This window comes from Macaca mulatta, chromosome 1 (assembly GCF_049350105.2).
Source record: "Macaca mulatta isolate MMU2019108-1 chromosome 1, T2T-MMU8v2.0, whole genome shotgun sequence".
NCBI classification, from domain to species: domain Eukaryota; kingdom Metazoa; phylum Chordata; class Mammalia; order Primates; family Cercopithecidae; genus Macaca; species Macaca mulatta.
The window spans coordinates 170464419-170488574 of record NC_133406.1 but is presented as its reverse complement, the minus strand read 5'-3'; the positions used below and the strand labels follow the sequence as shown (position 1 = coordinate 170488574).

Genomic DNA, 24156 nt, shown 5'->3' with positions numbered 1-24156 from the left:
CCATGCCCGGGTAGTTTTGTTCTGTTTTGTTTTGTTTTTTGTATTTTTAGTAGAGATGGGGTTTCACTATGTTAGCCAGGCTGGTCTTGAACTCCTGACCTCAAGTGATCTGTCCGCCTCAGCCTCCCGAAGTGTTGGGATTACAGGCGTGAGCCACCAAGGCCAGCTGAAAAGGCATGTTTTTTAAAACAAAAACATAAACATTGTAATCAATATTTGAAAAATGTAACTTTTATTCTGAACATGTAGTATTTATCTTTATTAGCAATTTTTTTCATAATATAAGCATGCCTCAATCATCCAAAAGCTATCTATCTATCTATATAAATTGATATACATGCTACTGAATTGACTTCTTAATAGAATCATATGGTGTTATAATGACTAATCAACCTATTTCTGATAATTTTGGTGTAAACAAAAATGATATTTAATTTTTATTAAATCAAGTTTATCTATATCAAATTCCCTTTTAGAAAAATAGTGCAAGTTTAGTCTTACCAAGATTGCAAGTAAATTTTAAAATTATGGTGCTGTAAATAAAAAGGTTTTAAGTTGAAATGTGTACTGAGATTAGTCACATCACAAAAGTCCTATCATGGGTAATGAAAAGTCTTACTTTTAATATATTTTTGTTTCCTTTTTCTTTTGACATGTGGCCCAAGATGAGGTCTTATTTTTTAAATGCCGAAGAACAGCATTCAACAAAATTCGATTTAATTTTATATCTAACAAAAACATAGAAACTGGCTACTCATATTCAAGTCAATTGGTCACATTGTATGGAATACAAAAAGAAATGAGAAAAAAAACCAGTTCTACAAAAATGCTTTGTTATTATAATACTAAACCACATTAAACAAAAATTCACTTTTGAAGAAATTGCTATAAGAAAATGAAAGTTAGTAGGATAAATCCTATGCAAAACATTTAGAACAAATGTATGAACACTTTGTGGTTATCACCATTACAAATGTATACAACACCTTACAAAAATCTTAAATAAAAATGTAAAAATATTTACTGGCAGTGAATATGGCCCAGGCTAATTATACCAACGGGTAGGTGATACTGGGAAACTACAAGATCAATTATAGCAATCATTTTTTAAGATGATACTAAAACAAATGTTATATCCTCCTTAGAATTAACCAGGGTTAATAATACATGACAAGGGTTATAAAGCAACTCCATGTTAAGTAGGAATTCGGTCTCTCAAATATTCAAGTATAGCAGCTGTTCCTTTGATTAATATGGCTGCTCGAGGAACTCGGAATGGATTTCCATCCAGAAGTAATGTTCTAAACAAAAGAGAGAAACTGAGAATGTAAACATTTTCCATTAACAAGGTTTTTCATCTAATTTCATTTGCAATTTTATAAATAAGATTTGTGTATTTTTTTTTTCTATTTGCCCCTTTTTATTTTCATTTCTTTTTTTTGAGACAGAGTCTCGCTCTGTTGCCCAGCCTGAAGTGCAGAGGTGCAATCTCAGCTCACCGCAACCTCCACTTCCCAGGTTCAAGCAATTCTCATGCCTCAGCCTCCCGGGTAGCTGGGATTACAGGTGTGTGCCACCACACCCAGCTGATTTTTGTAATTTTAGTAGTGAGGGGGTTTCACCATGTTGGCCAGGCTGGTCTCAAACTCCTGGCCTCAAGTAATCCGCTCACCTCAGCCTCCCAAAGTGCTGAGATTACAGGCATGAACCATCATGCTTGGGCTATTTGCCCCTTTTCAAATCTGAGCATTTAAACATTAGAATTATAACTAATTAATAACCCAAAACATATTAATTGAATACTTACTTTGTGAAAGGTACTGAGCCAAGTAATTTATATTCACTAACTCTTAACAATCCTACTCTCTCAACAATCCTATGATGTAAGTGCCATTAATAGTTCTATTTTAATAGATGAGGAAATACAAATTTAGGGAAGTAAGAAATATTGTCTAAGATCAAACAGCTACTAAATGGTGGAGTTGTGATTTGAACCACCCTTTTATCCAGCCCTCTCAATCTTATTAAATGACTATATACTAAATGATCAAGTAAGATTTAAACAAACATCAGCAAGAGTCATCCAAGCCAAGGACTGTAATGTAACCAATGTATCACCACCACTGCTCCACCCCTTGCCTCCCCAAAACATTAACACATTCTGCTCTCTCCCTCCTTTGAGCAGATATACATATATAAATCTATTTACATGATCTGAGAGTTCAACTTAAGATTTAAAAGCTTGTTTTGTTTCATTATATAATAAAATATCTTCAGTTAAGAGAGGCTTTTATATTACTTTTTAAGTTAAGTGTTTATATAAATAAAAATCAAAGGACTCACACCATATTGTTGATCTAAATTATATCTTCAAATATTTCTGTTTCTTGGGAATTCTTTTAAAGACTTATTTTCTTAATTTCTAGAAAAAAGTTGATTACAGTTGATCCTCATTATTTGTGGGTGCTGTATTTGCAAACTTGCCTACTCACTAAAGTTTGTAACCCCCAAATCAATATGTGTGGCACTTCCGAGATCATTCATAAACATGCAGGGAGGAACAAAAAATTGGAGTCACCCCACGGGCATGTTCCCAAGTGAGGTTGAACAAGGTGATGCTTTGTCTTCTTGTTTCAGCTCTTATACTGTAAACAGGTCCTTTTTGATGGTTCATTTAGTGCCACACTTCAAATTTTCATACCTTTGTTGGTGTTTTCACCGTGTTAAATGGTCACCAAGTGTAATGCTAAAGTACTGTCTAGTCTTCCTAAGGACAAATGGGATTATGAAAAAAATACATGTGTCAGATAAGCTTTGTTCAGGCATGAATTATAGTGCTGTTGGCCATGATTTCAATGTTAATGACATGACAATAATATTAAATGAAGTATCTTGCTACAGAAACACATATGTAACAAAGTTATATATTGATTGGTTGCTGAAAATGTTGTGACTAGACTCTTGCAAGAACCTAATCCCTGTATTTCCCTGCAATAGGTCAGTATTCACTAACAGGGTGTTCAGAGTGTCTATAGAACATAACTGCCACAAAGAATAAGAATCAACTGTATTTGTCTCCTATAACTTACTAATATGAGGTACTACAGCAGATACCAGTGTTGCCCCAGTGAAGGAAAATATACCGAATCATTAATATGCAGTTTTCAGCAATTAAATTACTCCTGACTATTCTGCTTAACCACTTGGTTTTCTGTTGATATCTCAAACCTCCTTTATATTCACTTAATAAGCACTTACTGCGTGTTTACTATGTTTTAGGCACTGGGACAACTCTTTTCCAAAGAAAGACCCAAAAATCGTATAAATAAGTCCACATGAAGCATGACGGGAAATCAGGTTAGGGACTAATTCTGCTTGGAGGACAGGGAAGGCTTTCAAAGGTGACATTCAATAGGCCAATTATTGATGAAAACAGGGTAAAAGTACCTGATGCTGAGGGAACAGCAGATGTAAAGAGTGAGAAAGACTATGCTGGGCTCGAAATAGAATGGTGGTAATCTGCAATCAATTTCAAAAAAACCCTGTATTCAAAGCTAAAGAGTTAATATTTCCCTGACATTTTCATGCAGTAGAGATTCAGGTTATAAACATACACAGTGATAAGCAAAGTGCCATTAGAAACAATTAGTTATTATATATACATATATACCATATAAGCAAAACTAAAAATATACATTTGGTAAAATTTGAAAAGCAGAATTGGTACTCTGGGTTTTGTTACTTGTTACTTTTAACAGGATATTAAATCTGTTACTTTAACTTCTTGCAAATTTATCTCAAAAAGAAAAATCACTTCAATAAATCAACAAAATAAATGAAATAAGCAGTAGAATGGTGTAGTTACCTTAAGTTCACACAATTTCCGAGCTCTGGTGGAATTTGTAAAAGGTCATTATTTTGAAGGTCCAACGTGGTCAGATTTTCCATCATCTTCATTTTCTGAGGGTCCACAGATCCAACCTGATTATTACTAATCAGAATTGTTTCAAGTGTGAAGATACGATATAGAACTTCAGGTAGCATTTTAAACCTATTAACATATGAACAGAACACCTAAATATACTGGAATCAGACATCAAAACATTCCTTAAAACAGCTTATCTTAAATTTGACATGACAGTTTTTTCTTTAGTTTATGTTATTCTGTAATTGGCATTAAGTCCTTTATTTGAATTTTACAAAAAATAAAGAGAAAGGGCTAATTTTGAAAACCTTGAAATACATGTTAAGCAGACAAACTTGTAACACTTACTATTTATTGTATAAAATCAGCAAAAGTTCAGAGTAAATTTTCCCATATTTCTCTGTTCACATTCAAGAGAAGAGGAAATCTTCTCTAAATGTATCCACGTAGGTATTCTTCCTTTCACTTTTACTTCTTATGAAACATAATCACTCCCAATATATTAAGTAAAATTTGAGATTTATATTTTGCTTTGACTGAAGCTTCCAAAATGAGTACACTTTGGGTTCTTAAAAAGACAGCAAATTAGCATAGACTGCTGGCTTTCTTGTCCAAGCAACCCTGAAGATGCCACAAGATATGGGAAGGCTAACAGCTCTCAAATCTATACTTGCAATTAACACAAAAATGGCTCAGGACCCCGCAGGGGAGAAAGGCTAGCACAGTTTTAGCATAAGGTAAACTGCAGCCTTGACTAGAAAATACAAGAATGGGTCGGAAAGGAGAGCTTTGGCCTTTTCATTTCCGCATACCGTCCCCTTCCTTTGCTGCCTTGATGAAAAAAAGCAACAGTGAAGTGTAAACTCAAAGCAGTGCTGAAGTTCCAGTGAGACTAGAGAAGCAATAGCCAAGAGTACAGATGGACCAAATGACCCCTTAGTAGGCTCTTCTCTTCCCTCCCTGCAACCCATGAACAAGATAATTATCTGATAACACAGAAATTTAGGCTAGCTTTTGGCACTTCCCCAAAGATATCACTTGCAAGGCAACTGTTAGCTCAATTGACAACACAATATAAAACTGATAGCTCAATTCACAAGTAAAACTTAGGAGAGATCTGAGAAGTGGACATATTTTAAAACAATGACAATAATGGTGCAATCTATATACTAGGAAGCACAAGTAATGGAGCAGACAGAAGAAAATTTTAAATAAGCAATATTTTAACATCACTATGCATTAGCTTCTTCATCTATAAATGAGGAATAATAATAGTACTAAACATATACACTTGTTATAAGGATTAAATGAATATATTTGAAGACCTTAGGACATTATCTGGGTTACATTAAATATTAGCTGTTAATATTTTATTTTTTAAATTTTATTTATTTATTTTTTGAGACAGTCTTGCTCTGTCGCTCAGGCTGGAGTGCAGTGACACAATCTCAGATCACTGCAACCTCCACCTCCTGGGGTTCAAGCGATTCTCCTGCCTCAGCCTCCCGAGTAGCTGGGTTTACAGGCCACCACCACGCCTCGCTACTTTTTGTATTTTTAGTAGAGATGGAGTTTCACCATGTCGGCCAGGCCGGTCTCAAACTCCTGACCTCAGGTGATCCGCCCACCTTGGCCTTCCAAAGTGCTGGGATTACAGGTGTCAGTCACTGCACCTGGCCAGTTATTCATATTTTAATTAAATTGTCTTTAGAATCCATTTTCATCATAAGAAACAATGTGACATAGTTGTTAAGAGCCCAACTTCTGGAGCCAAACCACCTGGACTCAAATCTCAGCTGTATAATTAACTATTTATGCATACCTTAGATGAGTTACTTAGCTTCTAATCCTTGATTTTTAAATGAACACAGTAACAGAACCCACCATGTAGGGTTCTTGTAAGCATGAGCTATTACATGTGAAGTACTTAGTACAGCACCAGCAGAATAAGCTCTTCTCAATAAATGTTACTCTTAATTATCTGCAGTATCTTGATAGTGTTTGCAGAATAAAATCTAAGTTTCGTTGAGCATAAAAAGCTCAAGGTCTGGCTACTGCTTACTTGCCAACCTTTATCTGTTCCTTCTATTCCTCTACCTGCTTGTTTGATTGTCCAAAGCACACTGAACTTCTTGAAGTTTCCCAAACATCCCATATGTTCTCACATCTTTGTGCCTTGGCATACACTATTTGCTCTAACTAGAATGCTCTCTACCTGAATGGCTGGCAAATGTCTATTTTTCAAACCTCGGTTTCAATGCTATCTCCTCTACCTTGAAGTAATCTCAGAAGACATTTTCCCCTGCACTATGCTTCCATTAGAGCAACTGTAATTATTTATTTGAATATTTGTCTTTCTAGGCTACAGGTTTCTCAAAATGGTAAAAAGAAACAAAAAATATGTTAGACATCAACTATGAGAATTCTAAGAAAATAATATTTTTAACTCTAAGAAGAACTAACTGAAAATAAAATCTGGATATTGAAATAAAGTAGAAGGGGCCTTTTTGTTTATTTGGCTTTTAGTTGTTTTCTCCAATGAGAAAGATCTACATATTTCCACAGAATAACAATTAGAATTGTCTGTTCTGTCTCTTACCTATTAAAGGAAAGATTGATCGTTTGTAGTCTTACCAGTGATTCCATTTCTTCGGGCAAAGAATTTAAAAAATTGTTCCTAAATTGGAAATCAAAACAGATGATTCACAAAGTTTGAAAAATTTTACAAATTTAATTTATAATTAAAAGTTGAGCAGGAAAAAAAATATGTAGATCAGTTTGTCAGTCCTTGATCTGACTTTATTAAGGCTGAGTTCTGAGAATTCTGAATCAGTCACCTACTGCAGTTATTCGATTAGTATGCCAAATCCTAATAATATCAATATGCAACCAATTGATAATGCAATGAATTCTTTATAGGTTTAATAGTGATTACGTGGTAAACATTGTAAACTAACTCCTTCAAAGTGGGGTCTTTAATATTTCCCCCAAGTCTATAATACCACATAAAATAAATATTTTATTGGTGTTAATACATATGATACAGACATGAAATTCTACTCTAAGAGGAATTTAAAAATTATTTTAAAAATGAACCAGGAAGTAAAGAGTTCTATTAAGAGATTTGGAGTTTTCTTCTCCATAGGTATAAGGCAAATCTATTCCTAAGTTTAGAATTTAAATCTACACAATGACTATTTTTTTTTTAGCTCTTACAATGAAACATGGCAATAAAGAAAATCTTATTTACTTTTGGAATGATCTGGGAGCAATGTTAGAAGAAAAGTTAACAAAAAGATAAAAGGATTTTAAAGCCAATATAACTACTAATAATGAAAATACCTGTGAGAAAATTATTCCCAACTAGATGACTACCTATTACAAATAAATACTTTTCTCTAACCTATTTCTTTGTGTTCAGAAGTCAAGCCTAATATGTAAAAGTCATACTTTCTACAGTACAATCTATATTCTTTTTCTATATCTATATTCTCTGTACTTTTCTCCAGTTATTGTCTGCATTAAGTTGTGTTAAATAACCCACTCAGCTGGTTTTATGCTATTTACTTTCAGAAAAGAAACAATGTGAAGAAAATACTTTCCATGTGTTATTTGTAATTTTGCTTAGAATGGGTTAATATTTTCAGTAATTTTGTCTTATCACATAACTTGTAAATTGCTTACAAATGATAAATGTCTGATTACAGTATTCTTCCTAAATTCGTTCTTGGGTTTCCTAAACACTATTTTAGGATTCTCCTAAACTATTGTTAATAAATAAAGGCCAGTTTCCATACATACCTAGGAAAATATGAGGCAAAAGGAATAAGTTAGGCAAAACTCAAAGACAAGTTACAACTTTTTAAAAAGTCAAGCAATAGTATCAATAAATACCTGAGATCTAAAAAAGTCAATTTTTGAAGCATACATAACTCCAAGGATATAAAGGAAAGTTTATTAAAACTGAGATTGACATCAGAAACCATTTCCTTCAGTTCTACCATCCTGAAACAAAAATAATTTTTAAATGTTAGCACTTGAATTCACTGTCAGAACTTCAAAACTGTAAGCAGATCAAAGGAGGAAATTCCTATATTTAACTTCTGCTAATTATGACTTTTTGTACCTTTTACTTTTTCACAGGAACATTAATGAGTTTGGATATGTAACTAATAAAAATAATTTTTTAAAAAAGGCTCACTCTTATCTGTCCAAAAGTTTCTATTTGGCTTTAGATGTACATTAAAGTTTCACTTAAAAAACTATTTATTTTGCATTTAAACCAACTATGGCACGAAGGAGAAAAATCAAATCTAGAAAATTTTTATACTTTATTCTGTTAATAACTTGAATCAATAAGACAAACTGTTACACAGACATCTGTAACACAGTAGTTTTCTACTACAAAAGTGGTGTATCACCACTAAGGAGCTTTAGTTTAAAACTTAAAGAGGAAGAATTAAACATTTGTAAGTAAGCCTAATCAAGGTTTATAGTTTTAATCCTGTTATTAATATGATTTACTAACAAATGAAAGTTGGCTGGGTGCAGTGGCTCACACCTGTAATCTCATCACTTTAGGAGGCTGAGGCAGGTGGATTACTTGAGGTCAGGAGTTCAAGACCAGCCTGGCCAACATGGTGAAACTCCACCTCTACTAAAAACACAAAAAATTAGCCAGGCATGGTGGCAGGCACCTGTAATCCCAGCTACTCAGGAGGTTGAGGCAAGAGAATTGCTTGAGCCTGGGAGGCGGAGGTTATAGTGAGCTGAGATCACGCTACTATACTCCAGCCTGGGCAACAAGAGAAAAACTCTGTCTCAAAAACAAAAGAAAAGAAAACCAAATGAAAGTTGTACAACTTAGTCTATATCACATTAGCAAAGAAAAAAAAAAGAAAGGATATAAAATGCTGTGCTGAAAAAGATGTAGTGAAAGAAAGTGAGTTTCAATGTGTAACTGATAAAACTTTTTTTGATATATCAAGAGTCAAACTCTGACTTAATAATTTTTCTGGAAATCTGGCCTAGAAAAACAATGTTTCCTTTATTGTCATAATCAACCTTATAGTATATAGTGAAATTACATTTTTAAAGTATTGTTTATAAACAGAAAAATACTTATGACAAATAAATCAGTCAAGATACAAATTATGGCCAAGCACGGTGGCTCACACCTGTAATGCTAGCACTTTGGGAGGCCAAGGCAAGTGGATCAGTTGAGCTCAAGAGTTTGAGACTAGCCTGGGCAACATGGCAAAACCTGGTCTCTACAAAAATTAGCAGGCTGCGGTGGCATATGCCTGTAGTCCCAGCCACTAGGGAGGCTGAGGTGGGAGGATCACTTTAGCCTGAGAGGTTAAGGCTGCACTGAGCCGTGATTGTGCCAGTGAACTCCAGTCAGGGCAGTGAGATCCTGTCTCAAAAAAAAAAAAAAAAAAAAAGATATATATTGCATGTATGACTCCAAATGGAGAATAGCTTGAAATAAAATACGCAGTATGCCACAAAGTTAACAGAGTAAATCAGTGATGAAACTACAACTGATATATTCCTTTATCCCAAAATTTTATGAATATGTATTATTTTTATAATCTTTGGTGAAAAGTATGAATTGTTAATTAAAATTTTTTTACAAAGGGTAAGTGGTTTGGGAACTTTCTAGAGAAAAGCATGGCTTTTTTAAAGCAACATGTCCCCGTAATAAGGCATGTCTTGATTATTTTCTTGACATTCTAAGTTGCTCAAAATGTGATACAATAGCTGTGTCAACAGAATGACATTGTTTTGCAAAAGAAGAGTCAGATAGATAAAATGAGGCAGTAAATAATAACTAATGTCTCTTAAGTCTATCTTTATTCCCAATTAACTTATTTATTCCAGGACCCCCCCAAAAGCAAACCTGTCCTATCTGAGAGCAAATCTAAATGCTCGATTCTATCAAATATCCTCTCAGTCCTTTAAAACAAGAGAGAACGAGAAGACAGACTAGAGATCCCTTCTGCCATGGACTATCTTAAATTTGTCATCTTTTAAGATCTATATTCCCTAAACTATGCTCTGTGAAATAGAAAGCAAATTATAGTTTGTCTCATTTTTTAAAAGTTTTAAACATCTAAAAAAATTATGATAGTCAGATGAAAGTCATTCAACTTCCTCAATTCATCACATCACTCTCCTCCACGACATCACCTTTTTTTTTCCTTTTAAGTATTTACTTGCATAAAAGCATTAGGCTCTAGCTGAATGCTTTGTGTGGATTATGTCATTTAGTTTAATTCTTATAAATAGGCACCATTATTATCCCTATTTCACAGGTGAGAAAACTAAGAACAGCTAGTTAACCTGTCCAAAAACTACACAGCAGGTCTGGCATATGGTATAAGCAATTGACTCTATTGCCCAAGTTCCTTATCAGTATCCTATCCTGTCTCACACTGGGTTGTTTTAACTGCTAGATTATCTGTCAGCTTTCTTTGGGTATATAGTTTACTGCTAGATAACAAATGTTTTTTAAAGTTCAACAATATACTAAATTAATTGTTTCTCATAATCTAAAGATTTTGCTATAATTAACAACAAAAATGTATTAAACAGTACAAAGTATAAAGCAAATGACTGCATGTGAAGAATCCTTTTCTAGGAGAAAAATATTAACAGGCTTCAGTTAATTTTGCTTTTCTTATCAGTGGAAAAATTCTAGGCTTTATTAACATAAAGCCCCAAATGGAAATTCCTATTAATCCATATGGACCTGATGTTAGACAGTCTTTTAATACTTTTCCCTAATACTTCATTTCATTGTATGGCGCTATATATATATATATTCCCTATATTTCATTATATGGGAAAAATAACAATGTTTTTAATAATTCTTATACCCATTTTCCAAGTTTAAATATAAAAGAAAAAGAAACAAAACTTTGTAAAACCTCTATACCTCTCAGAACAAATGATAAAATTGTGTGAGTAAATATTTAATGACATTTTGCTAAATCCCTCTAATATTAATAATGTAAAAATTTTTACATATAGTTTTAAATTTAAAAACCAATAAAAATAATTTTGATTGCAATCAAGATGGAAAAACAACAGAATGAGTCACAACCTATAGACATGACATCATAAATAGTTCTTACCTTTTTGGAATTTCACATAGTTGATTCTTACTGAAGTTAATAGAAGTGATGATGTTGCTTTTTACTGCATTAAACACCTCATCAGGAATCAAAGTTGCTTGTTTATCACTAAATGAAAAATGGTTTTAAAAAACGAACCATTCTTAGCAGTCAAAAAAGATAGGATTATTACTCTTCATTTTTAAAGGTATTTAAAGATTTTATGAAATTTTTCAAAGCCATTGATTATAAAATTTTGTAATAAATGCCACATAATCTACCAAGCCATAAAAGGTTCACTGTTAAGAATTCAGACAACATATTGTGTTAGAACATATTGTGCCACATTTTCTGGGCATTCATATACTCAATGTGAACAAAAATAGATATTTATCTTCGGAGTCTAAGATATCTACAAGTCATATAGTAAATGGAGCCCATTCCTTTACCTCTAAGTAGAATTAAGTCTATAATTTTAAAACCTAGTTGTTGCCCCATCTTAAAAATCTATAAAAGGAGTTTTCTGTCAAATTTGTTTGGGTATATAATTTCTGCAAGATAATAATTATTTTTAAAAGTTCAACATTATACTAAAATAAAATTAGTCTAATAAGTTTAAAATTAGTCTTAGTTTAGTAACCTAAACCAATTTCTCTCTCCTTTAGTATGTGACAAGGTAGACAGAGCAGAGGACTGAGATTAAACTATTCCTATTTCTACCATTAATGAGCTTTGTAACTTACCTCCCCTGTATCTCAGTTCTGTGACATTAGAATCTGAAGGACTATTTATTGTTATTTATGCCACATGTTTTCAAATGTAAATATAAATAAATTTCCATTTTATTAAAATTTTCAGTAACGTTTTCAATAAAATACAAATTTAATCTTAAATGAAAATACAGTAGTTCCCCTTTATCCAGACCCCCCGGGGATGCCAGAATCTTCTGAGAGGACCAAATCCTATATAGTATATACCATATTTTTTTCAATCTGATAACAAGATGACTACTAAGTGACTAAGGATGGGTAGCATATACAGCATGGATATGCTGACAAAGGGATGATTCATGTCCTGGGCAACTCGGAGAGGGATGGCATAAAATTCCATGATGCTACTCAGAATGTGCGCAATTTAAAACTTATAAATTGTTTACATCTGGAATTTTCCATTTAATATTTTCGGACTGCAGCTGATCACAAGTAACCCAAATTGCAGAAAGTGAAACTGTGGATAAGCAGGACTACTATTTAGAACTCTAACATTTGCAGATTTAACTGGTTTTTTTTTTTAATGTTATAATTAGCCATTATCCTTACATTCTTCTTTTAAAATTATTAGTGCTTGGCCAGGCATGGTGGCTCACGCCTGTAATCCCAGTACTTTGGGAGGCCGAGGCAGGCGGATCACAAGGTCAGGAGATCAAAACCCCGTCTCTACTAAAAATACAAAAAATTAGCCGGGCGCTGTGGCGGGTGCCTGTAGTCCCAGCTACTCAGGAGGCTGAGGCAGGAGAATGGCGTGAACCCAGGAGGCGGAACTTGCAGTGAGCCAAGATTGCGCCACTACACTACACTCCAGCCTGGGCAATAGGACGAGACTCCATCTCAAAAAAAAAAAAAATTATTAGTGCTTAACACAATGTCATCCACCTACAAGAAACTTCAACGGAATGCCAAATGAATGACTGTATGAACAGAAAAAACATCACATATAATATATAATATGGAAGAATTGTATAAGAAACGCGTTGTAATACAAATATGTGAAAAGACAGCCTACATTTCACAGTTATTAGGCCTTCTACTTCTGCTTTAGAATTTCTTCTGTGTAGATGCAGCATTTTCATCTCTTCAATCACAAATGCTCAAGTTCATGGGGAACTGATTCATGCTAGTCAGACTTAAAAGATTCATGCTATTTAAAAATTTTAGTTGAAAGCATTTATGCCTTGAGATTGAGAATTTATATTTTAAATAGGATACTCCTTTCCTGTTAGTCTTTAAGAAAAACAAATTCCAATACATTTAGAATCAAAGCAACCTAAGATTATGCTTTTGTGATATCTGTGCCTTTAAGAAGTAGAAATGGTTATCCCAAATAAAATTGGACCAATACTGCTTTATAGATTGTCTGCATGATTAAAAGCAACAGCATATGTACCTAGTACAACGCCCTAGGTCCCCTTAGAATAGAGACTCAATAAATGATATATCTGTAGGAGGGAATGGAAGGCAGAAGCCAGGCATAAAAGAAATTCTAAGCTAAAAAAGCCTAAGGCAGGACTGAAGTCTGTCTCATCAATCAGTTTATTTATGATACCTAGCACAGAATTTGATACTTAGTAGAGTCCAAAAATACTGAATAAATGGGTGTATTATTTGGAAGATAAGATATGCTAAATTGGCCAGGCATGGTGGCTCATGCCTGTAATCCCAGCACTTTGAGAAGCTAAGGCAGGAGGATCACTTGAGCTCAGGAGTTCAAGAACAGCCTGGGTAACATAGAGAGGCCCCATCTCTACAAAAAATTAAAAAATTAGCTGGGCATGATAGCGTGCAGCAGTTACAGCTACTTGGGAGGCTGAGGTGGGGGGATCGCTTGAGCCAGGAGGTGGAGGTTACAGTGAGCCGAGATAACGCCACTGTACTCCAGCCTGGGCAACAGAGCAAGACCCTGCCTCAAAAAAAAAAAAAAAAGGCTAAGTTGCCATGCTGTAAGAAGGAGTCAAATGTAAGTACAGAAGAGTGCTACCTGTGTTAGTGTGGCAAAAGAAATTTAGCTTAGAGTAGTGATTTCTAAGAGTGGCAGGCAAGAGGTGAGAACAATATAAATGAAACACAACAAATGTGAAATGGAGACTGTATCCTGACTGCTAAGAAGATAGTGCCTACTGATACATTAAGGATAAAAGACCATACACTGATGTTGGCTGTGTAGATTCTTGAATAAATCTAGTCACTTATCTGACTTTAGTATATATTCTTTTGTATTTTCACTACAATACCCATAAATGAACCAATTGCTACAAAAATTTTGACAGTATTGCTTATGTTTTTGTTGTTGTTGCCTTAGACAGTACTGAAAGGATACCTGACAACTACCTTCAATTTCTGCATAGGTATCTTCTTTTCCCAATTTAATATACTTCCATTAAAAAATATTTAAAATTTTTTTGGCTTTGTCTCAATTTATATACTAACTTGTAATTTTTTCAGTTTTGGAATATTTGCTACCATAGCACATTATTACTATGATACATTATTTGACTTATGTTCAGATAAATTAGCAGGGAACAACCGCTCAAGCTTTGCCTGCTGGTCAAGGTTTTCATTAACCAAATGATTCTAGTTTCTTACTTACTAACATAGACACCCACCAATATGAAATTCTCTCTGGATGCTGGTTACTGAGTCAGAGAACTTTATTATCAATATGGTCATTCTTTTTTTTTTTTTTTTTTTGAGACAGAGTCTCGCTTAGTCGCCCAGGCTGGGGTGCAATGGCGCGATCTCGGCTCACTGCAAGCTCCGCCTCCCGGGTTCACGCCATTCTCCTGCCTCAGCCTCCCGAGTAGCTGGGACTACAGGCGCCCGCCGCCTCGCCCGGCTAATTTTTTGCATTTTTAGTAGAGACGGGGTTTCACCGTGTTAGCCAGGATGGTCTCGATCTCCTGACCTCGTGATCCGCCCGCCTCGGCCTCCCAAAGTGCTGGGATTACAGGCGTGAGCCACCGCGCCCGGTTCCCATTATAAAAATATCACTATTAACAAAACCATCTCTCTCTCAAGCATAGTAAAACACAAACTGCAGAAGGAAAGGACACTGAAGGTCATTTATACTTTTAATATCCTTCTATTTTTACTATACTTTTAATATCCTTCTATTTCATCATGGGGTTTTGCAATTACTATTATTCTAAGTCAAGTACTCTGATGAATTTTTCCTCATCAATTGTCCTTTTTTCTGAAGGATTTCTTTCTGAAAACTTTCCTATGTGTTTGGTAGTGTTTAAAAAAATAATAAATTAGGCCAAGCATGGTAGCTCAAGCCTATAATCCTAGCACTTTGGGAGGCTAAAACAGGAGAATGGCTTGAGCCCAAGAAGCTCAAGTCCAGCCTGGGCAACACAGTGAGACCCTATCTCTACAATAATAATAATAATAATAAATTACATACCTATAGTCCAATATTTTTAATGTAATGATGGCATGTATATTGACTCTGGATTCACTTGGTAGTGTCATGGCAGTCTCAGCAGCAGATTCACTTTGGCTAGGTCCATCATCTAGCAAAAGAAAAGTTATATGAAGCCAATGTTAATACTATAGAGTCATTGTTAAAATTCTTGATAATATATTAAAACAGTGTATGTGATTTCTAGATATTATTGGTGAGAATGCCATTAGTCATATGCTTTATTTCCAATGGCTCAAATCTCAATTTGGAATTTAATATTTAATTAATAGAAAATAAAGTTACCGTAGCATGGCTTCAAAACTGTTTAATGAATCCTACCGAAAGGAAATTTAGCAGTAAGAAAGAACCTTCATAGAATAACTATGGTTCTATAGAAGAAACAAATAACAAGCAATCCTTCCTCTTAAGGAAAATAATATGGTCCACTAAAAGAACTTTATTAATGAAGGAAAACCATTATTTCCCCCAAATGTCTACCAAATAAGCATAGGCTTTTCAGTTTAGGAGACAACAAAATTGATTATCCTCAATCACTTAAAATTTGACAATCTGCATAATTGGGTAAGTCTCCGGTACATTTTATATGTTAAGACTTTTTTCTTCGCAAATGCATACTTTATTTTTTATACATATTTTCCTAACATGCTGCATACTCAAACACATTCACACACCATCAACCACCTTACTAATCTCCAGAGACTGTTTATGGTATTATATTTTTTAAAATACACATTTTAAAAGAAATGGCTTTGTGTTATTTTTGCAAAAAAGACTTGAACAATAGAGAAGTAAAATAAGACTATCACTTTTCAACAATGTGAAAACAATGAAACAGTCCCAGCATTAACACATAAAAGCAGAAGGCATGCCAAAAGAAAACAAAAAATTAGTGGTATAACTGATCTTGCTTCAGCCCAGTAGGCATTCAATAAACATCTGTTGAATATTACTAAGTATATTCCTCTTGCATTGAGCTCATCAGTTATTCATTAGCCAATAATGATAAAGCTATTATTGTTTCTCATGCAAGTATCATATGAATACTTTATTCACAGAAGTAGCACAGAATAAATGACAGAATATCAAACAGAAATGAAAGGACATCAAGGAAAGTATTAACATCAAGTTAATGCTCTAGTAGCAGTACTACTCCCCTAGCAGTTTGGTTAAGTTACTTTAAATAATATGCAATACAGTGCCAAAATTAGATAAGCAGAGAGACAGTATTAAACCAGCAACAAAATCCAGCATTGTTTTAAAAATATCTATGTATACTACCATGATCATATAATGAGATAGGGTATTCTCAACAACTTCCAAAGAGCTCCTTTTAATAATTAGCATCAAGGAGAATATAAGGAGAGAGTCTATTGTCTCTGGGGAGAAGACTGTTGTAAGAGAGATTTCCTTTCATTATATATCTTTGCATATCGGTTGACTGTTTTTTTTACCATGTGCATTTACTGTCTTTTTCATTAAAAAAAAAAAACTACATAATTTTTAAAAACATCAACATTTCAAATTGAAAGGGCCACATAAGTGCCAAACACAATACATAAGAACCACACCAAAGTTAATTACCAGAAAATTTCAAACAATGGCAATGAACAGAAGATCCTGTAAGTTTCCAGAGAGAGAAAAAAAAAAAAGTTGTACAAGTGACTGACAAGAACATAGCCAAATAAGAGGTCAATCACATAAGCAAAAACGGAGATTTCTTTTTCCTTTTTTTTTTTTTTTTGAGACGGAGTCTCACTCTGTTGCCCAGGCTGGAGTGCAGTGGCGCGATCTCAGCTCACTGCAAGCTCCGCCTCCCAGGTTCACGCCATTCTCCTGCCTCAGCCTCCTGAGTAGCTGGTACTACCAGGCCCGCCACAGGCGTGAGCCACCGTGCCCCACCACGGAGATATCGTTTTAAGAAATTTTTGGCCGGGCGTGGTGGCTCATGCCTGTAATCCCAGCACTTTGGGAGGCCGAGGCGGGAGGATCACGAGGTCAGGAGATCGAGACCATCCTGGCTAAACACAGTGAAACCCCGTCTCTACTAAAAATACAAAAACTTAGCCGGGTGTGGTGGTGGGCGCCTGTAGTCCCAGCTACTGAGGAGGCTGAGGCAGGAGAATGGCGTGAACCCAGGAGGCGGAGCTTGCAGTGAGCCGAGATCGCACCACTGCACTCCAGCCTGGGCGACAGAGCAAGACTCCCTCTCAAAAAAAAAAAAAAAAAGACAGAAATTTTCAAATGTATTCATTTGGTGAGTTTGGAGGGCATGATAGGTGATTTAGTTGAACGAGTGTCACCTAGAACGAAGTCTTCAGAACTTCAATTTATCCCTTTGAAGCAAATAGGCACTGATCACTCTGCCTCTCCAGATTTAGAAGGGGTTGGAAAAGTTGATGAGCCTGTCTCTTAGAAATAAAAGTAAAAAACTAGAGTTCATTTGGTTATTCATTTGTTCCTTCATTCTACATTATCCATCACACATAAACTGGTAGGTACTACTGTAAGTAAGACACAAAGACAGAAGATGAACTCGATCTAGTGGACAAGATAAACAAAAATTACAAAATAGTATGGTAAGTACAGTAATATATGTATGTTGAAAGTATTTTTATGGGAGCAGTATGTGTTGAGGGTAATTCCCAAGAGAGTAACCACCTCAGAATGGAGTGAGAAATTACAAGTTCCTGTCAATAATAGAAGAATTGAAAAGAATTTGTCATATTTTAAACTTCTCCATTTCATTTTTTAGATTTTTTTAATGTTTGATTTTATTGTCCTGTATTACTCTTACAATGAGAGGAACTAAGTGAACCATCATTTTCTGAGGCAACAAGGCTGGGGATTGGAAGAACGAAGCTTAGGAAAACTACTAAATATGTTAGCCAGGCCTGTAGAGTATAACCCCTAAGGATGCAGTGGTTGGCTACAAAAAGAAAAGCAGATAGTTCTTGGAGAACATGCAGAGCTAGTTTGTCCCCTGAGAAGACATCTGAGAGGGACAGAGGCGTAAAATGCCCCAAAGTATGGTCCCCAGAATAGCAACATCACCCTAACCCAGGAACTTGTTAGAAATGCAAATTTCCAGGCTCAACCCAAACCTATGAATCATAAATTCTGAGAGTGAAGCCCAGCAATCTGGTTCACCAAGCCCTCCAGGTGAGGCCAATGGACATTAAATATCCAAACCTATTTCTTTAGTCAAGCACTCCACTTTTATCACATGAAAGATCATGAACATAAATTGGTAATACATAACCAGTAGCAATCCCTGGGTCTAGATCTAATCACTACAAATGTATTCATTTATCCCCCAAACTGTTACTGTGCTTCTACTCTGCGGCAGTCATTGTACTAAGTGATGGGGATATAAAAATGAGTAAGACACTGTGTGTAATAAACTATGGCCAGGCCTTTTGTGCAGAGTCCATCCTAAGCCTGATAACAGACACAATAATTGCCCAAAGACTGTTCCTTAGTACAAGATTGCAAAGAAACTAAAAATATGATTCCAATTCATTAATATATAATTTACCAGAATAAATTATTTTATGCCCAATTTATGAGCAGTTTTCAGTTTTCTATGGTTGCTTTAACAAATTACCACAAACTTAGTAGCTTAAAACACACAAACTTATATTACAGTTTTGTAGTTCAGAAGTCTGCAATGGGTCTCATTGGGCTAAAATCAGGGGTTTGGCAGGTCTGCATTCCTTTTTCCTTTTCTTTTTCTTTTTTTTTTTTTTTTTTCCAGACGGAGTCTAGCTCTAGTTGTCAGGCTGGAGTGCAGTGGCACCATCTTGGCTCACTGCAACCTCCGACTCCCTGGTTCAACTGATTCTCCTGCCTCAGTCCCCTGAGTAGCTGGGATTACAGGCACACACCACCATGGAACTTTACCATGACCAGCTAATTGTTGTATTTTTAGTAGATACGGGGTTTCACCATCTTGCGCAGTATAGTCTCGATCTCCTGACCTTCTGATCCACCCACCTCAGCCTCCCAAAGTGCTGGGATTACAGTTGTGAGCCACCGCCCCCAGCCTGTATTCCTTTTTCTAAAAAAGAATCTGTTTCCTTGCCCTTTCCAACTTCTAGTAGCCACCTCATATTCCTTGCTTCAAGGCCTTCTTCCTCCATCTTAAGCTAGCAACAGTGGTTCTTCTTATATCCTATTACGCTGACCTCCTCTTCTGCTTCTCTCTTCTACTTTTAAGAATCCTTGTGATTATATTGGGCCAACACAATTCATAATAATATGCTTATTTTAAAGTCAATCAATTAGCAATCTTAATTGCCCTTTGCCATGTAAGGTAACCCATTCACAGGTATCAGGGATTAGGGTGTGGCCATCATTGAAGGGTCATTATTATGTCTATCAAAGGTAGCATAGCAAGATGATTCTGGTGACACAGCAAGAAATTAAACTCAGAACACAGATATCAGAATCAGGTGATAGAGCTTGAATAAAGGCAATGTTTGCAATCAAATAAAGTAATTAAGCTTAATGCCATGATGGTGTAATTGGGGTTGGCACCTGTCTTAGTCTGTTTGTGCTACTATAACAAAATACCACAAACTGGGTAATTTATAAATAATAGACATTTATTTCTCACAACTGTGAAGGCTGAGAAGTCTAAGATCAAGGCCCAGCATTTAGTGTCTGGTGGGGGCTTTCTTGCTGTGTCTTCATATGACATAAGGCAGAAGTGCAAGAGAATGCTGCCTTCAACCTCAAACCCTTTTTTTTATATAAGAGTGCCAATCTGGTCGGGCGCAGTGGCTCACGCATGTAATCCCAGCACTTTGGAAGGATGAGGCAGGCAGATCACCTGAGGTCGGGAGTTTGAGACCAGCCTGACCAACATGGAGAAACCCCATCTCTACTAAAAATACAAAATTAGTCGGGCACGGTGGCACATGCCTATAATCCCAGCTACTCAGGAGGCTGAGGTAAGAGAATCACTTGAACCCAGGAGGCAGAGGTTGCAGTGAGCCAAGATCGCACCATTGCACTCTAGCCTGGGCAACAAGAATGAAACTCCGTATCAAAAGGAAAAAAAAAAAAAAAAGAGTGCCAATCCTAATCATGAGAGTAGAGCCCTTAAGACTCAATCTCCTCCCAAAGACCACAATTCTCAGTACTGTTGCACTGGAGATTAAGTCTCAACAAAACTGTAGAGGGGAAACCATCACTGAAACCACAGCAGCACCCACTGGGGAACTTTACCAATCTGGCAGGACCTCACCCTTGGCAGGCATAGTATCATCACCACTGGAACATATCTCTCGCCAATAAACTGGGGAGGCTTTAGAATCTGCACTCACTTAACACCTCCAACTTGAGATGCTCTTCTTACAAGGGTTTTTTAAAATCTAAAATTGATCCTTTGGGCTTATCACAAACTGTAATGAGTGTAAGATTTGCTTGTCAGATTGCTACTTTGCAAACCCCAAACCTAGACCTTAAAAAGATATTTTATAAACCATAAAAACAAAATTTAAATTATAGTCCATTGATATTTACTTAGCCTACTGATGTAGAATGGAGAACAAGTAAATAGCTATCAGGATTATTTGAAAGTCTGTGATAACCAAATAAGAAGGTTTAATACTATTTAGATGAATCAAGGACATTGTAGGGTAATTTCACACAATGCTACCTCATGAAATTGTGATCCTCAAAACATACCTTTCAAAAAGGTATTATCTGCATTTTACAGATAGAGATGTGTAGGCTCAACATAACAACACACCAATTAAAATGTAAAAATTAGAATAATGATCATCTGGAGAATGGTTTAAGTACTCTAGAAAAAGATTAATTTTTCAAAAATAACAATTTCAGAGTTATATTTGTAGGCTATCTGGGATTTGTATATTTACTCTTCCTAGCAAAAGATAAATAAAAGTACATTGCAGAAAGTATTTCTAAATCCTGCATGAATTACTGCACTTCTGTTAGACACTGGGAAGAATATAAATTAATCACAACCAAAACTTAATAAGCTGTAAAAGAGAAGATTTTTCTTTGACACAGTGGAGTCTGAGGAATCTGTGGACTACGTTTCTACATTTGAAGCATCACAGATAAGTGCCTTTTAATGAAATTTTAAGTTTATTTTAAACTGGTACATAACTTCATGCTTCTGGATTGTTCAGTTTCTTTAAAGTTAGTAGTTTCTACTCACTTCAGCACAAAGTTTTTATCTCATTTTACCAGCATCCTTTGAATCAAATGATCGGCACTGTTCTCAATTTTTACCAATCAATTTCTACCTCTAAAACTGAGAAAAGAGTAGTTAAAAAGCAGAGAAGAAAAGCTGAAGGAAAAAAAATATATATGAAGCAATTAAGTGTCCCAACTTTTTCCTCAAAGAGCTCCAGAAAATTTAGAGATAATTAAATGCAATTCCACTCTAACTATTGTTTAAATACTTAGACCCCATTACCCCAAAATTCAGATTTAGATGGGCTAAAGTCTGGGCCTGAGCATATATTTTTTTAAAAGCTCCACAGGTGATTCTTACATGCCTCTAGATACGTATGTAGATTGCTCTTTCACCGAGCATCTTTTCACTGAGAAAATACTTATTACTTATAAATAATAAAGTTATGCTTTGATAAGGAAAAAGTCTTGGGCCCTTGTATGTATGTGGAAAGTTAAGTATTAATTCAAAATAAATGTTTCAGTTCTATTTGAAATTTCCCTTAGATTATGCACACACATAATTGTTCTCCATACGATTATCACAATTTTAAGAGTCTTGCCAATATATGCTTTGAATAATTCAACCTATTTTGAAGTCCAAAGGAATTTTCTAAGTATGTATTTTCTAAGTATGTATACCTGTACAAATACCAAGAAAAACGGAAGAGATAATTAAACCCCAGAAACTACAAATGTCTGGAAATACCAAGGGATTATTTAAATGTGATTGAACAACCAGGGAGAGAAGGAAGAATGGTAAGATGTTAATAACATGACCAATTATTGGCAAGAAGCAGAGCAACAAATAAATAATAAATAAATATGGCCTGGGCATGGTGGCTCACGCCTGTAAATCCCAACACTTTGGGAGGTTAGACAGGAGGATCACTTGAGTCTCGGAGTTCAATACCAGAATGAGCAAATAGCAAGACTCTGTCTCTACAAAAAAGTAAAAATAGCCCGCTGTAGTGGTGCATACCTGTAGTACTAGATACTTGGAAGGCTGAGGCACAAGGATTGCTTGAGCCCAGAAGTTCGAGGCTGCAGAGAACTAGTATAGTGCGACTGTACTTTAGCCCAAGAAACAGAGCAAGATCTCACTTTTAAATTAAAAAAAAAATTAAAAATTAAAAAAATGCTTTTTAAGTAAATTACTCTCTCAGGCTTTGAATATTTATATTGGGATATTCCTCTTTGTATTATTTTTTTAAGTAGCTAAGCTGGATATTTTCTACTTCTGAACTTCTTAAACAATAAGGCCATTGCTTACATGTATTTGTTTTTGGCTTGATTTTCCCTTGGTTTACAATCCTGTTCTAAAAAAATTTTCCCCATCCCCAAAAGAAAGGAGAAAAAAGGGGGAAAAAAAGAGAAAGAAACAGGGAAAGAGACAACATAAAGGGTTGAAACACAAAAGAGCTATGAAAAACTGAGAAGAAGGCAAAGATATATATATGGAGAAGTTCCCAGTAAAAGATTCTACCGACATATGGCCAATGGGCTTTCAATTATTGCTTATTATGGCAGACTGCTAGTTTTACCCTGTTTTTGTTCTCCTTTTGCATAGACTTCACATAGAAATTATACTTCCCAAAGATCAACTTCCATCACGACAGCAAGAGGAGCTCTGTTAATCTGCTCTGCAGAAAAGCTGGTTAAAAACTGTAAAAAAATAATTTTTTTAAAAAAAGTTGGCGGAAGGGGATGCTGAGCACGGTGGCTCACACCTATGATCCCAGCACTCTGGGAAGCTGAGGCAGGCAAATCATCTGAGGTCAGGAGTTCAAGACCAGCCTGGCCAACATGGCAAAAACCCATCTCTACTAAAAATACAAAATAATTAGCCGGGCGTGGTGGCAAGTGCCTGTAGTCCCAGCTACTCAGGAGGCTGAGGCAGAAGAATTCTTTGAACCCAGGAGGTGGAGGATGCAGTGAGGCGAGACTGCACCACTGCACTCCAGCCTGGGCGACAGAATGAGACTCTGTCTGAAAACAAAAACAAAAACAAAAAATAAGCATAATTTAAAGCCTCTGGAAATGAATCTATTTTTATTTATTTATTTTGAGACAGAGTATTGCTCTGAGTTGCACAGGCTGGAGTGCAGTGGTATAATCTCAGCTTACTATAGCCTCCACCTCACAGGTTCAAGTGATTCTCCTGTCTCAGCCTCCTGAGTAGCTGGGACTACAGGTGTGTGCCACCACTCCTGGCTAATTTTTGTATTTTTAGTAGAGATGGGGATTCACTATGTAGGCCAGGCTGGTCTCGAACTCCTGACCTCAAGTGATCTGCCTGCCTTGGCCTCCCAAAGTGCTGGGACTACAGGCGTGAGCCACCATGTCTAGCCTTGGAAATGATTCGATTAGCAAACAGCAAATGAAGAAATAGCTGTTCAAGAAAATCTGCGAAAATTTGTTAAGAGGTGAGTCTGTGGTATTTGAACCTAGACTGCTTCCTCTCTCCCCTTCTCTAGGTCAGAGAGGCAGAAACTCCACTCCAGAAGGCTATAACTAAGAACATAGGGTTCCCCCTCCCCCAACCCTCCAGCCCCAAACCCTATCTCCCAGCCAGAGAGCTTTCTTCCTGAGAGCAATGTCAGCATTTCTCATCCTGCCACCAGCTGCCTGTTGCTAATGCTAAATCCCTGATGAGTAAGGTGAGGACTCCCTTCTTCTACTCCAGTCCCATGCACAGAAAGGAGG

General features: G+C 35.8%; 1 protein-coding gene across 2 annotated transcripts in view; it reads right to left on the bottom strand.

The window, feature by feature from the left end:
- Positions 1-215: 215 nt before the first annotated feature.
- Positions 216-24156, bottom strand: part of LRRC40 (leucine rich repeat containing 40) — a 63790-nt gene continuing 39849 nt past the window's right edge. The window contains 6 exon segments of one of the 2 annotated variants that reach the window (NM_001261023.1): positions 257-1301; positions 3866-4051; positions 6525-6602; positions 7820-7930; positions 11065-11172; positions 15223-15331. In NM_001261023.1, coding sequence (NP_001247952.1) covers positions 1196-1301; positions 3866-4051; positions 6525-6602; positions 7820-7930; positions 11065-11172; positions 15223-15331 — 698 coding nt within the window. In that variant the 3' untranslated portion in view covers positions 257-1195. 2 annotated transcript variants of the gene reach the window in all.